Source organism: Panicum virgatum, chromosome 5K, assembly GCF_016808335.1.
Source record: "Panicum virgatum strain AP13 chromosome 5K, P.virgatum_v5, whole genome shotgun sequence".
Classification (NCBI taxonomy): domain Eukaryota; kingdom Viridiplantae; phylum Streptophyta; class Magnoliopsida; order Poales; family Poaceae; genus Panicum; species Panicum virgatum.
Window position 1 is genome coordinate 40,399,895 of NC_053140.1, and position 15,146 is coordinate 40,415,040.

A 15,146-nucleotide genomic window follows, 5' to 3' on the forward strand; every position below is an offset into this window, starting at 1 on the left:
TGTACTTATAATAGTTGGTTCCGCACTAAGGGTCATAATTTCTATTTCTTTGCAACCACATTTAGCCACATTACCTCAAATTATTATCACTGTTAGATCATTTTCTTGTGTAGACATCTACCCGTCCATTTGTATGTTACTATTTCCAATCCACTTATTCATGCATCCACTCATCCATTTGTAAGTTACTATTTCTAATCCACATGCACCCACTCGCGTTAATATACATTCATCATGCCATCATGCAATACTCAAACGAAACAAGGCATTATGAGACACACCGTTGACACAAAAAATGTCACGAGCCAGCAACCGCCGCCGCTGCTCCGGCGAAACCCTCCGCTTCCCCGTCAACACCACGACGAGGGATTTCCGGCGGTCATGCTCGGAGCCCCGCTTCCCCGCAGACAGCTTGGAGAGGAATGCCGTCAAACTGAAGGCGGCCCCCATTCGGTTCTGTTGGCGTACGGCGACGGGGGAGGGCGGTGATCCATCGGAGAAAGAGAAGAACACCTCGGCGGAGATTGGCGTAAGTAGGGGAGTCGTTGACCCGCATCGAACGGGGTTCGGGAGAAATCTGGTCACCCCCATACGGGTAAGATCACCTCCTCCAACGAAGGTTGTTGAGGGCATTTTGGGTAGAGACCCATGGACGCGTGGCATGAATCCAGAGGAGATTGGGGACGAGGTGAGCGTACCGGCGGGTATCGAGATCTCGAATCGAGATCCAGATCCACCATCCGGGGGGGGGAGAACCTACTTCGTGTTCCTCTCGTTCCCACCCTGCTTCCACCTCTCCTCCGAATTTCCACAAGTGCATTGAGAAATTTGTTGGTTTCTTCATCAAGGGGAAGACGAAGACACCTCCTACACCCAGATCCTACGCGCAGGTAGTTCGCTCCGATTTGGGGCGATCTACGATGGGTCCTCCTACTGCGAATCGCGGCGGGGGGCGGCGCGATGGATTTGGTGCTGGGCATATGGGACGAGGAGCTGGGTGAACTGAAGCCCGCAGAAACGTCTGGCAAAGAGTTGGTGGGTGCGGCAGAGGAGCGGGTGCTGATGAGCAGGAGCCCCGAGAAGCTAGGGTTCCAGAGCAGGGTGACCGGATCAAGACCCCAGGGGAGGGAACTCATCCAACACCAACTGGGTTCATGCAGTGGGCAAAAGAAGGCAGGAAGAGCCGCTTGAAGAGAAATCAAGATGGGATCATCGTGAAGAGATGAAAGAGGCCAGACAAGAGCAGGCATCTTTTGACAAGCAGCAAAGCGAAACAAAAGAAGAGCAGACTCAACAGAGATCATCAGAGGTAAACGAATCTCACTCCCACCCAACTAAAGGAGGATGCTCTTTCTGTGGCTTGAAGAACCATACTTTTGAGGAATGCAAGAGGAGGACTGCATGTGAACTATGTGGGTACAATAACCACGGTTCCTACGATTGCAAGAGGGAGCCCCTGTGGAACTTAGGCCCTGAGTTATGTGCAGCACAGGTTCCTGATCAGAGTTTCTTCTTCATTGATGAACACATCGATCACAGGGCTGCAAAGGAGAAAGCTAGTGTGGCACTGATAACAGTTGTCAATGGGTCATTAACTGCCAACCAAATTGAGATGGAGTTCCAAAACGTTCTAAGCAGTGAACACTGGAGATGGGGTGCTGGCAGTTGGCTGATAACAAATTCTCAATGCGCTTTCCAAATGCCAAGATAGTTCTTGATTATAGCACTTTCAGGTTGGGCATGAAAAACAGTGAAACCCAAATGATCATAGAACCATGGACTTCTGCCATATGGGCAAAAAGACAACTCCAGCAAGCTTGGTTCAAGGTGAAAGGCATCCCTGCTAACCAGAGGTCTATTAGGACTATTGCCAAAGTAGGTGGTTTGGTGGGAAAAACTATGGCCATTGATGAGAGCACTCACTACAAGGCTGAATTTGTTAGGGTCAAGATTGCTTGTCGTGATATATATATGAAGTACCTGCATCAGCTGAAGACAACCTTGGCTTGCACATATTTGACTTCTTTTTTGAGTTGGAGGAACCTGAAAATATGAAGAGAGAAGCACAGAAGAGCTCTGTGGAGGTGACAGACAATGATAAACAGCCAAATCTTAAGAGAATGAAGACCGGTGAAGCTCATCAAAGCCATAACATGTCTACATCAGCTACCAAGATAGGAGGTGATGGTGGCAATAACAAACAAAACACCATGTCCTCCACACAGCAATACAAACAAGTTGACCTCTTCTGCACCTGGGAAGATTGATGTGGAAAGAAAATATGGGCCAAATATGAAGGCAGATGTAGGTGAAAATCCTTTTGGGAGTCAGGAAGGGGAGGAAGCCATTCCTGCAGCTACATACCAACCTAGCCCTGAAGGAGATGCTGAGAGTGATAGCAGTGCTGACTTTGAAGGAGAGATAAACAAAATGTGGGACAACAAGGAGGGGGATCCTATACCAGAGAGTGGAGTGTGGATGATGCAGTATGAACAGCCCCCTATGGACAAGCCATTGGACATCTCCTTGTTGCAAGATGTGAGATCAAGCAGGGCTGACAAACAGGAAAATGTCTTGGATTTCAATAGGATGTTGAACCCCTGTGACTTAACGAAGAACATGAGAAATGAAAGGAGGTGGAGTGAAAGAATCCAGAAGAAAGCTGAGGATGACATTAAAGCAAGGATGGTGGACAAATCTGCTTCTACAGGCAAGAAGAGGCCCTTCATAGGTAACCCTGTTCCTACTTCTAACTCTTTTCCCATTCTAGATAATGAGGACATTACTGCTAGAGTTATAAATCTTGGTGTGCCTATTACTGAATCTGATCTAGACCCCATAAATCTGTTAAGAGATTTAGAACAAACCAGATTTCTTATAAACCAGAAAAAATTGTGCAAAGAAGACACTCATATTGATGATGCTGTTCCTCAGTCCCCTGTGAATGATATTAACAATGATGTTGAGTCTGAAATACTTGATTGGAAGGATGATGATTTCATTGATAGTGATGACTTCACCCTAATAACACCTATAAAAAGGAATGGAAGGCCGCCAAGGCGGCTCACCATCTCTGTACCAAAACAGAAGAAAGGGATTCGAAAGAAAAAAGCTTGCAACCCTTCTCAAAGTGGTGCTCTAGATAAGGGAAACCCTTGTCTCAGCAAATCTAATTCTGTTATATCTGCTGTTATAAAATGAAAGCACTCATATGGAATTGTAGAGGCATAAAAAGAAAAAATGCCTCTTCCTTCTTGAGAAACCTCCTCTTTGAGCATAAATTTCACATTATTGGCCGGCAGAAAACCATGCAATCTGATATAGATGATAGTATAATTAGACAAATAGATCCATCCCAAGCTTACTTATGGAAGTGGATTCCTTCTAAAGGGAGGTCTGGTGGCATTTTAAGTGGTGTGAGATTAGAATTTCTTGATGTTGGCTCATTTAAAGAAGGGGAGTTTATTTTACAATTGAATCTGTGGGATAAAGAGAGCAAGGTTAAATGGAATTTCCTCAACATCTATGGCTCACCCCATGAGGAACATAAATCAAAGTTCTTTGCTGAACTAGCTTCCTTTTGCAGTAATAGTCAGGAACCTTTCATTGCTGGTGGAGATTTCAATTTAATCAGATTCACCTTTGAGAAGAACAAATATACTCCTCTGACCAGACACTCTAAAAACTTTAATTCACTGATATCATGCTATGATCTCTTAGACTTGGGCATGTCTGGTGGAAAGTACACTTGGTCTAATAATCAGACCCATTCTACCCTTGAAAAATTGGATAGAATTATGTCCTGCAAGAGCTGGGAAGACTTATTTCCTAGGGCATTTATATATAAGCTTACAAGGGAAGTATCTGACCACAACCCCTTTATTCTGTCCACTTCCCAATAGCAACCATTGAAGAATCTTACCTTTAAATTTGAACTATCCTGGCTAAAGGATCCACAGTTTAGACCTCTGGTTCAAGAAATCTGGAACAAGCCTTGTCATGCTGAAACAGCATTTGACAGAATCCAGATGAAGCTGAAAAAGGTTAAACAATTCTTCAAGGGTTGGGGCTTTAATAAGCAAGGAGAACAGAGAAAAATGAAAGAAGCCTTGCAGGATGAGCTATTGTCTTTGGAACTCCTTGAAGAGAGCCAGGACCTTGATCTTGATCAATTCCAGAGAAAGATGGAGGTTCAGAAAAGAATTCTTGAGATCCTTGGTGAAGAAGAGTTATACTGGTGTAGGAGGGCCCACTCTACTTGGCTTCTCAAAGGAGACAACAACTCTGACTTCTTCCACAGAATAGCAAATGGGAGAAAGAGAAAACACACCATTATATCATTTGTTGATGGGAATGATAGGATTGAAGGGGAATCTAATCTAATCAACCATGCCACTGATTTCTACAAAAACCTATTTGGTCCTGCTCCTGGTAATGCTCTCCCCCTTAATGAAGATTTATGGGAACATAATGAGAAAGTCACTGAAGATGATAATGTTGAGCTGATAAAGCCCTTCTCTGAAATAGAGATTAAGGAGGCTCTGTTTCAAATGGAAATAAAACAATAAAGCCCTTCTCTGAAACAGAGATTAAGGAGGCTCTGTTTCAAATGAAAAAAACAAAGCTGCAGGGCCTGATAAAATCCCTATAGACTTCTACCAACATTGTTGGGAAATTATCAAAGAGGATGTGGTGGAAATGTTGGGGAATTTCATGCAGGCTCCCTAGATGTGAGTAGATTAAACTATGGGATTATAACTCTTGTCTCTAAAGTTCAAGATGCAGAGAAAATTCAACAATATAGGCCCATATGCCTGCTGAACTGTATATACAAATTGGATTACCAAAATCCTCACATTAAGGCTTGAGAAAATAGCAGACAAGCTGATTCTCATAAATCAAACTGCATTTATGAAGGGAAGGGACATCATGAATGGCATTATGACCCTACATGAAGTCTTGCATGAGACTAACAGAAAAGGAGAAGTTGGCATTGTGCTGAAATTGGATTTTCAAAAAGCATATGATAAAGTATGTTGGGGATTCCTTTTTGAGTGCCTGAAGGTTAGAGGATTTGGTGAAACCTGGTGCTCTTGGATTAAACAAGTTGTTTCTGGGGGTACTGTAAGTGTCAAAGTAAATGATCAGATTGGTCCCTATTTTGTGAGCCATAAAGGTGCTAGGCAGGGGGATCCCCTCTCCCCTATTCTATTCAATTTTGTTGCTGACTACCTTACCAGAATGGTCAGACATGCACAACAAAATGGGCTTATAACTGTCTTGGTTGCCAACTGAATCCCCAAAGGGGTGGCTATCTTGCAGTATGCAGATGACACTATCATTTACCTAAGAGAAAACCTTGACATTGCAAGAAATATGAAGCTGGTTTTATGCCTATATGAACTTATGTCAAGGGTTAAAGATTAACTTTTCTAAAAGTGAAGTGATTCTCATCAATGGGGGACAATGACAAGTGCCTTTAATATGCTGAGCTTTTCAATTGTCAAGTTGGTGAATTCCCTATAAAGTATCTGGGTGTCCCTGTGAGCCCTGGAAGACTACACATCAAAGACAGGGCCGAGTTGGAAGAGAAAAATGAAAAAAAATTGGCAATTTGGAAAGGGAAATTGCTCTCCATTGCTGATAGAACCACTTTGATTGACTCTAGTCTCTCTAATTCCTTTATATACCATATGTCCATGTATCTCTTACCAAAAACAACAGCCAATAGGCTTGACAAACAAAGAAGGACTTTCTTCTAGCAAGGGGGAGGACAAAAAAGGAAGTATCATTTGGTGAAGTGGGAGATCATAAACAAAAGTAAGAAACATGGTGGCTTCAGGATTAAAAATATCCAAACCATGAATATTAGCTTGTTATGTAAATGGTGGTGGAAACTGGAAAAGGAGGATGGTTTGTGGCAAGAAATCATCAAAAGCAAATACCTACGTAGGGACACGGTGGGATCTGTGACGCACAAAATTGGTGACTCACCAGTCTGGAAAGACCTGCTTAAGGTCAAAAACATCTACTTAAAAGGGAGAACCGTGAATGTGAGGAATGGAAGAGGTACTTCCTTCTGGACGGATACCTGGTTAAATGACAAACCACTTTGCTACCTTTTTCCCATCCTATTCAGTTTGTGTGCTGACAAAAATATCTCGGTTTATCAATTCCTTCTACAACAAGGCCAAATAAACTTTGATAGATGGTTATCTCCCCTGCTGTTTGAACAATGGCTGGGGGTGGTGGATACGGTGTATCATTATCCCTTTGTGGATGCCAGTGATATCCCTAGATGGAGATGGAACAAGAGTGGCTTATTTTCCACGAAATCTGTCTATGAGTTCCTCACCAAAGAGGAATCAACCAACCTATACAAACATATATGGAGAGCAAAGATCCCTTACAAAATTAAATTTTCATGTGGTTGGTGGAGAGAAATGCCATTCTCACCAAAGACAATCTTATCCGCAGACACTGGACTAGGGATCCCAAATGTTACTTTTGCATGGAAAATGAAACTATAGATCATCTGTTCTTTCTGTGCCCCATGGCCAAATTTACTTGGGGGGTCGTTGGGTACTGCTTTGGAGCAAATGACATACCTAGAAACTTTCAGCAATACAAAATCTGGGTAGCTAAATGGCTTCTTGGAGGGGATCAAATGTACACAAGTGGGTGTGCTGTGATATTCTGGGCGATCTGGAAATGCAGAAACAAAGCGTGTTTTGATAAAAAATACATAAAACCCCCAGCGTGATCTTAATATGTGCTTGTTCTTTTCTAACATACTGGGCAAGTCTGTACGATGAGGCGACACAGGTGAGGATCCTGGATGGCGTGCAACAGCTGTTGGCATGCGCACACAAGGTGCTGGTGAATCATCCTGGGGCATCGAGAGCTACGCGACTGCTTCCTCCACCATCTGACGAGGCGCAAGACGGCGATGACTCCAATTGAGGAAGTGTAACGACCCGGCCCGGAATAATGGCTAAGATCCACTCTACCGAGGAGAAGACCACACTTGCTAATTAACCCTCTTGCGTTTTCGTCCTCACTTCACGCAAAAAGTTGCAACCGGAGTTAATACGCTATCCGGACCGGCTATTTAAGTTGGGCAGACTCCTCTTCAGGTTCCAATATGGGACTAAATTCCCGTAACTAGGCCTATGGCTGGCTGATCTGTCACAATCACCCACCCTAAGGACTCAACGTCCTCATCAAGGTATTGAACCAGCTTACCCATACGGGACAAAGGACCAGGATCTCCTCTCTTGGCCACGACTGTATGTCCTAGTGCCAATCAACACATGTACACGTCCGTACGTTCAGTGCCAACGGCGCATCCTAGATGCCCGCGTACTAACCCGCCACGCGCCCGTGTAAATGTTGGGCCCGTGACCCACACCTACCCGTGAAATCGCAAGAGTCGGCTCTAATACCAATGTAACGATCCGGCCCGAAATAATGGCTAAGATTCACTCTACCGAGGAGAAGACCACATCTGCTAATTAACCCTCTTGCGTTTTCGTCATCACTTCACGCAAAAAATTACAACCAGAGTTAATACGCTATCCGGACCGGCTATTTAAGTTGGGCATACTCCTCTTCAGGTTCCAATATGGGACTAAATTCCCGTAGCTACAGTGTTCCGCAACACACTATTGCTACAGTACTCGGCCATTTGGCCCAACCCACATTAGACCGGCCCAACTAGGCCTATGGCTGGCTGATCTGTTACAGGAAGAGTGGAGCGGCCCATGAATCTTGGATGTCGTTATCTTAGACTTTTGTCTCCCTCTGTTCGATCTTCTTGAACTTGAAACTCTGTAATATTTGCGGGCAGGAACCTGGGAAGCCTGGGTTAGCTACTTCGTGCTCTAGCCTGAAGCAGGCTAGCAGTTCGACCCTTTTCTCCACCCCCTCTCCTCTTTTCCTCCCCTTCCTATCTCTCCTGTCATGAACTCAAACTCTGTATTTCCGTTACTATGATGGAAATGGGTGGTGCCTGCGTTGAAAAAATGCATTACTCAAACCAGCACACAAAACTGTTTCCCACTAACATTATACACCACTACTCAACAATCAAAAGTCATCTCTCACTCACGTTAGTATCCAACAATCAAAAGTCATCTTAATGGCGTTATTGTCCTTTCAATACCTCTCCAGCATAGTATATATGCCACTCGCTCAACCTCAGAAGCAACATATTCCTATTCACTATAAGAAAAAATGAAGCAGTGCATCCAGCTCGCCCCAGTAAGTATGATGAGCTCCTCTAGGCTGGCTAAGACTTCGCGGAGCTGGTAGCGACGCATGACAGCTCCATGGAGCTGGTGGAGATCGCAACACAGACAAGTGAGCATGAGTTGCCCCTCTTCCGGAAGCCGTCCAACAAGATCTTCATTATTGTAACCATCCAATCAACTTCGTGCACGGCTTATATCCATGAAATGCATGTCTTATTCATTTCATTCTACTCTTCTCATATGGCTTTAACACATAATCTCTACAAATGCACCATTAATATGAGATTTTCTTTATTAAAAAATCTATCATTTTTTATTTTTTAGCAAACTCGATCTAAACGCTTATTTGACTTACTACATACTCTCCATAGTATTTTATTTAAAGAATTATTGTATTTTTATCATAGTTTATCGAAAAACTTTCTCAAATCCCGCAGCAACGTGCGGAGAATCACCTAGTTCTTAAGAAACTTATGCAAAATTTCTACATGATTTCAAATGTAAAATTTCTTCATCATTTCAGATGCAAAATTTCTTCACAAAAAAAGAAGAAAAAAAAAGAAGAAGAATATGGAGCGACACCGCAAAGCGTTGACAGAGACATACAAGTTCACCCATTAGGAACGATAAATGGAAGAGAGCTATAACTGTTTGAACAGTTTTGACTAAACGAGGACCAAAATTTCTATATCCATGCACATTTTCTCCCTGCTTTATTCATTTCAAAGGTCAAAATCTAATCTACATACATCATGCAAAATGACTGTACAGGGTGGCAGTATACAGATGCATGCCATCATATCAGCCAGGCATGAGCGTCATGGTCATCAGAGCTTCTTCAGTCTGATCTGAGCGCCGTGCTGAGGGTGCAGGGTGAGCACGGTGTACGGCACATGGGTGTAGGATGGCGAGAGCTCGAAGGAGAAGCGCTGGAGGATGGTGCACAGCGCCATCTTCGCTTCCAGCAACGCGAAGTTCTGGCCGATGCAGATCCGGGGACCCCCTCCGAACGGAAAAAAAGCGCCCTGGTGCTTGGTAGCGTTGGAGACGCCGTCAGCAAACCTTGCAGGATTGAACTCGCTCGCGTCTTTCCCCCAAATCTCCGGATCATGGTGAATGAAGAGAATGGGCAGCACAAGGTTCACTCCGGCGGGATATGTGATGCTGCCGAGCTCCATCTCCTTGTATGTTCTTCTGACTATAAGGGTTACTGGCGGGTACAACCTAAGGACCTCGTACAAAATCATGGTTACCTGCGCAGACATGGCACAATATCAGGATTATTGCTTCAGTTATGCGATATGGATAACAAACTTGTCCACTTTTCCTCCTAAAAGGTTCCAGTTTAACACTGATCAACATGCTGTTGTAGGAAATTCACAGACTCTGTCATGGATTCACGGTAATAATGCATCATTCAAATTTAAGATTTAATTCCTACCATTTTAGAAGTAAACCTGTAGTTCTCGAGCAACATTTCTGAAGTTTATTAGCTAGCATCAAATCGAATGAAAATAAGCATCCCAAACACATGTAATAAATCCATAAATCTCTCTCTTTTGATAAAGAATGAAACAGGTACCACTAATCTCCGTAGTCCAAACTTTTGGAAGTTTATAAGAAAATAGAACGTTGGTTTTTTACTTACAGTCTTCAGGCGGCTCAAGCTATCAAAATCTGGGTTGGCTCTTCCAAAGTGGTTCAGCACTTCTTCTCTTGCCCTCTCTTGCCATTCTGGGTGCATGCTTAGCACAATGAGAGTCCAAGTAAGCAGGACTGATGTTGTCTCCATACCGGCAAAGTAAAATAGTTTGCATTCCTCAATCACATCTTCCGTTGACAATCCCAGCTTTGCATTCCCTTTCGATTCATTCATGTTTGACTCCAGTAATAAGCCCAGCAAGTCATCATTACTAGGTTTGCCATCTTTAATGGCCTTCTCCCTTTTCGTAATTATTTCAAGCAGAATTTTCCGGATCTCCCGATCAATTTCTCGCATCCTTCTATTATTTTTGGTGGGCAAAAACCTGCATATGTTCAAAAGTGTAATGCTACTGCAAAATCTAAAAAAAAAGTCGTCCATCTGATAGAATCGTATAGTGGCCAAGGTAGGAAGTATCTAGACTAAAGTATCTGGTGGTGCAAAAATATGGAACCATGTACTAAAAAATGGGACCGAATACTAATTTAATTGAATTTTTCTAAATACCTTCCATTGATGGACGGTTAGAAAAGATTCAAAGTAAAAGTACTTGAAGGTACTCATTGGTACCGTACAATCATTGTAACAGAGCTCTATGTAAAAACATATAGGCATCTTTCAAATGGTGTGATATGCAACTTGAAATGAATAAAACTTTTCCGCAGTTTAGAGGAAAGAAGAACAAACCAATATCCTGGGATAAATATTGTTTGGAAAGACTGTACAAGGCGTTCAGCTAGCTCTCCTTGCAGCTGGAAAATTTTCATCCCCTCTTGATAGCTGCTACCAAATGCGGTTCTTGAGATAACATCTCCCGTGAGATTCTGGAACTCCGGCCAGACATCTACCTCAAAAGACCCCTCGGAAGGCATTGAATTCTCCCATTTAGTAATGGTTTGGGCGCAACAAGTGGAAAATACCGGCAGCATCCGCTGTAAATAAGACATCGACACAAATCTTACTCAGTACACCGGTACCCAATATATAACATGCTGCAATTTGAAATGAGGGGGAAAAAAAGGAAAGCCATCTCTCTAGAAAAATGAGTAAGCAATTACCTTTATCTTCTCATGGTGGAAGGCAGGATTGAGAATTCTCCTGTGTTTTGCCCACTTCTCGCCCTCATGACTGACAACCCCTTCGGCTAGCAGCTTCGCGATACGGCTACTCTGTTTGCCAAAGTGGCCAAACTTGTTAGACAAAACCTCTTTGACTAACTCCGGGTCTGGTATCATCACCCTCGGTATTGGCCCAAACCAGGTGAACGTCATTTTCCCTGCATTGGAGTTTCGAAAATCACCATAAATACAGCCTGAAACAGTAGTAAGACCAGAAGAGCAGGACAGCAGGTAAACCGTTTCTCTTTTTGTTACTTGTTACTAAGATTAAAATTCATGCTCTAATGCGATCCTGAAGTATAGACGCATAGTACATCGTCACAAGAATTGCAGTAAAGCTTGTTGTCCCGATACTAAAACACCTCAAGAAAATGAAACGAAAGGGATCAAATTGGCAGAGAGCTGGTTGATTTGAAACTACCGTATTCCTTGATGGCTCTGTGGAGCATGGGCTGCACGCGTGGGGCGATGTCGTGGCAGCCGAGCGGCAGCGGCTTGGTGCGAGCCTCCCGGTTGATCCGGGCGTTCTCCGCCAGGTCGCCGGTGAAGAGGCGGTACCGGGTGCCCTTGAGGCCCCGGGCCCGCAGGGCCCGGTCGAGCCGCCGCGGCGTCCACCAGGCCCACTCCGCCGTCCAGGCCACCAGCCACAGCAGCGCCACGGCCGCCGCCGCGCCGGCCAGCGCCCACGGGGAGGCCTCCCGCAGCATCAAGAGAGCGCGCGCCGCCATTGGTGTGGCTTGGCGAGGTCGAAGAGAAGCAGAAGAGCAGAGCTGATCAGAGGGATGGACGGACAGTGTGTGTGTGATTGCGGGCGAGGCTCCTGCTTCTGCTTAAATACTGGAGGATTGGGCCGACACGTGTGCGTCTTGCCTCCTCCTTGCTGTACCTGGAAATCTCCGTGTTATTTTTCCTAGACAAAATCCACAACATTTTTCTTCAAAAGAAAGAAAAATCCGTAACATTATGAGTGTTCGTCCGTCGTCTTCTAGAAGGCCTGATCCTTGCTCCCTGTGCATGTATGGCGTGGTCTAATGTTTCCATCTTGGGTCACGGTAGTTCACGGTTCACCCATGGTGAATGATCGCCATGTCCCGCCGCCGCCGCAGCTCCTGCCTGCAGCCCATTTTTTTCTTTTTGAACACATCTATAAGAGTTACAAAATTTTTTGTTTCGTTACAAATTTTATTTTTTCAGGTTTTGTAGTTATTTTTATATGTTGAGATCATTTCATACTATTCTAATCCCTGAAAATGAAATAAATAAACACTCATGTGTTCTTTAAAGTAGGTTATAATCACGTGTCATCATATTAATTTTAAATTTAAAACACAAGTTATACAGGGAGAAACATAGGGATAAATCTCATCAAGGGTTGAATTGATCCAAATTGTGAACTGATATACTTTAGTTGCTTTTAGTTAGTTATGTTTCTTGTGGTGGAATCTGTTTAGCAAACTTTAGTTATCCGACTAGCTCATATTTATGGTTGATTGCCCTCTTTCAATAGGAGATGGTAGGGTAGACTTGAGAAACATAGAAGGGGTGCGACACTACATAATATATCTATGATATTTGTCGGTACCCCAGGACTGGGGTACCCCCTCTTGCTGTGTCTAGGCAAGAGCCTTGTGGTTATCCTTGACTACGTCCAAACAGCCGGACCCCTGCGGTCCGGAGCCCTGTTCACCCAACAACGGCCCCGGACCCATCCCCCGGCTGGGGATGGTCTGGGAGCGCCACGTGTTCCGGAAGAAGCAGGCGCTCACCCCGAACAGCCGGGGGCTCCGGACCTCCCGTAGAGGTCCGGACCCCCGCGGGGTCCCGGACCCCTGTATAGTAGCCGGACCCCTCACTAAGGGAAGGAATTGACACCCCGCCCCGAGGAGGTCCGGAGATGCCACATGTCTGCAAGCACAGACGCATATATAAGGCCGCTTGGTCTCCATACTAAGGTTCACCTACCACTGCATTCATTACGATAGGTGGACGTCCGCATTGATATAGCAGAAGCCGAGGCGATTCTTTGACCAGGGGACACTATTGATCGCGTATTACCAAGACGTGTAGTGGGGCCGCTGGCGCCGCCCACGCCGCGCCTGTCAGTCTGCCATGACAGATGGACACGACGGCTCGGCTCCACCCATTATGACGCCTACATAATAGCCTCAGTAGGCCACGCCGCAAGCTACGTTTCCCCAACGGGCACCTTGCTGACGGGACAAGAGAACCCCCCTGAGTCAGAGAGGCAGCAGGGCATGGAAGCATATCGGAGAAAAGATTCACAACTACTGTAGCCATTTAAGTACTCTGCGCAGTATGCTACACAGTCACGTTGGGCCTACTTGTCGGGGCCTCAACGACCAATGTACCCGCACCCCTTGGTCTATAAAAGGGGGGTGCCCGCTAGAAGAAGGCTCAGGCTGGGAAATAGGCCAAGGTCCGGCAGAGGATAGGTTCATACATAGCCAAGAGCAATACTTCTCCCAGTGGATGTAGGGTATTACGCTCCGGCGGCCCGAACCACTCTAGATCGTGTGTTCTTGTGTGCTTTGCCTCAGTGCTAGATCAGCCTAACCGCCTAGTACTTCCCCGAGTCCTCCCTCACAGGGAATAGACGGGTGCGTTCTGCCACCCGGCTGTGGGTACCCTGAAATTCCCACGACAATATTGAATAAAAATGGTGAACATCTTGAAGTAAGTGATTGTAGATTTTCTTTCTAGGTGCAACCGCGCCCACAACTTGCTACCTCATTTTGTCCATGTTGACAACGAGACATTTGTGTCGACTTCATTATTATCAAAACCTTCACTTCAAACTCTTGGGAACAGGGTGCGTGCGGACATATATACGAGGATCTTGTGATTCGGAAAAGAAGAGAATTAATCTTTCTAAATATTTGCTATCTGAAATCTTGTAAAAGGGAATGGGCAAAATATGTTGTTTGAATTAACTAGAGCATAGCCACCAGTCCTCTAATAAACCTTTCTCAATAGGATATTATTGTTTATCGGAGGGCACTACTGCTAGATATGTTCTATGATTCATTGCAAGGTACTGCTGCTCTATCTTATTCCAACTGAATTTAGTCATGTAAATGTAAATGTAAATGGTTAGGGTCTGTTTGAAACAAAGGAATTCAAAACGTAGGAATGGAAGAGAAAAAAATGCAGGAATGAAGTGAAGAGTGAAAAACTACATGATTCAAAATACATAAATGTAAAGTTTAGACTGTTTGGATCGCAGGAATCAGAAAATGCTGCTAGGATAGTAGAAATACTGACTTCATTTTAGTGATGAAAATTGACACAACCAAATGGTGAAAGCTAGATGCTTGTTTTTTTTAAGCACCCAGGAGCGCTGAGGAGTCATCTAATATTTTAGGACAAAACTAGAGGCTTGTTACTATGCAGAAGAACAGTGATATATCTCCGATCTTACACGTGGGTCCTATGCTTATTTTTTATTTTACCATCAGCATGCCGAAAGTTATCCCCGTCGACTTTATCCACACCACACACTGTCACACATTGCTACCATTCTCCTTCCTCCCTGAACCAACTAGCTCAGGCAGGCGCCATGACCCCAAGGGTCTACGGTCTACCGAGAACCGCCGGAGGCCAGCAGCTCCGCATTAGGTGGTGAGCCCTCCACATTTTCAAGCACGCCTGACGCCGCTCTTCTTCGCCAACCAAAGCTCTACTCCCAAACCAAGAGAAACCGAGTTCTCTCTTTCTGGGCGGAGTTTTTTCTGTCTTCTTTCTTTTCTTTTTTTTTTGTAAATTTGGAGTTAGATTTCTGAAAGTGCTCAAAAGACTCGTTAAGCTCTTGTTCAAGATGAAGCTCGATTCCATTTTGTTTCGGCTTTTTTTTTCTCGTGTCAAGCTGTGTGACAAGGAGGAAAGAGCACATCATGGTAAGGTTGATTAGCGCGTCAGTGTACCAGCGAGCGGTGCAAGGAATTTCTATGAGCTCGATGCGCATTTTTTTTTCTTTCCTCCAAAAGTACAGGCTTCCTTACCATTTCTCCGAAAAGTTTGTCTTTGATTCCTTTGTTCCAAACGGATCGCTTATCT

General features: G+C 44.5%; 1 protein-coding gene across 1 annotated transcript; it reads right to left on the reverse strand.

Moving 5' to 3' along the window:
- Positions 1-8,938: 8,938 nt before the first annotated feature.
- Positions 8,939-11,869, reverse strand: LOC120707490 (cytochrome P450 72A15-like). The gene is made up of 5 exons (XM_039992397.1): positions 11,494-11,869; positions 11,013-11,230; positions 10,642-10,886; positions 9,901-10,279; positions 8,939-9,505 (listed from the first exon to the last, which is right to left on the reverse strand). Exons 1-5 carry the CDS (start codon positions 11,798-11,800, stop codon positions 9,080-9,082), a joined length of 1,575 nt encoding a protein of 524 aa, XP_039848331.1. The 5' UTR covers positions 11,801-11,869; the 3' UTR covers positions 8,939-9,079.
- Between the last annotated feature and the right edge of the window lie 3,277 nt (positions 11,870-15,146).

Coding starts and splice junctions, on each gene's coding strand:
- LOC120707490 (XM_039992397.1), bottom strand. CDS start 11,800: ATGGCGGCGCGCGCTCTCTTGATGCTGCGGGAGGCCTCCCCGTGGGCG. Junction 11,231..11,493: donor CAGAGCCATCAAGGAATACG/GTAGTTTCAAAT, acceptor ACTCCAATGCAG/GGAAAATGACGTTCACCTGG. Junction 10,280..10,641: donor ATATTTATCCCAGGATATTG/GTTTGTTCTTCT, acceptor GAACATATGCAG/GTTTTTGCCCACCAAAAATA.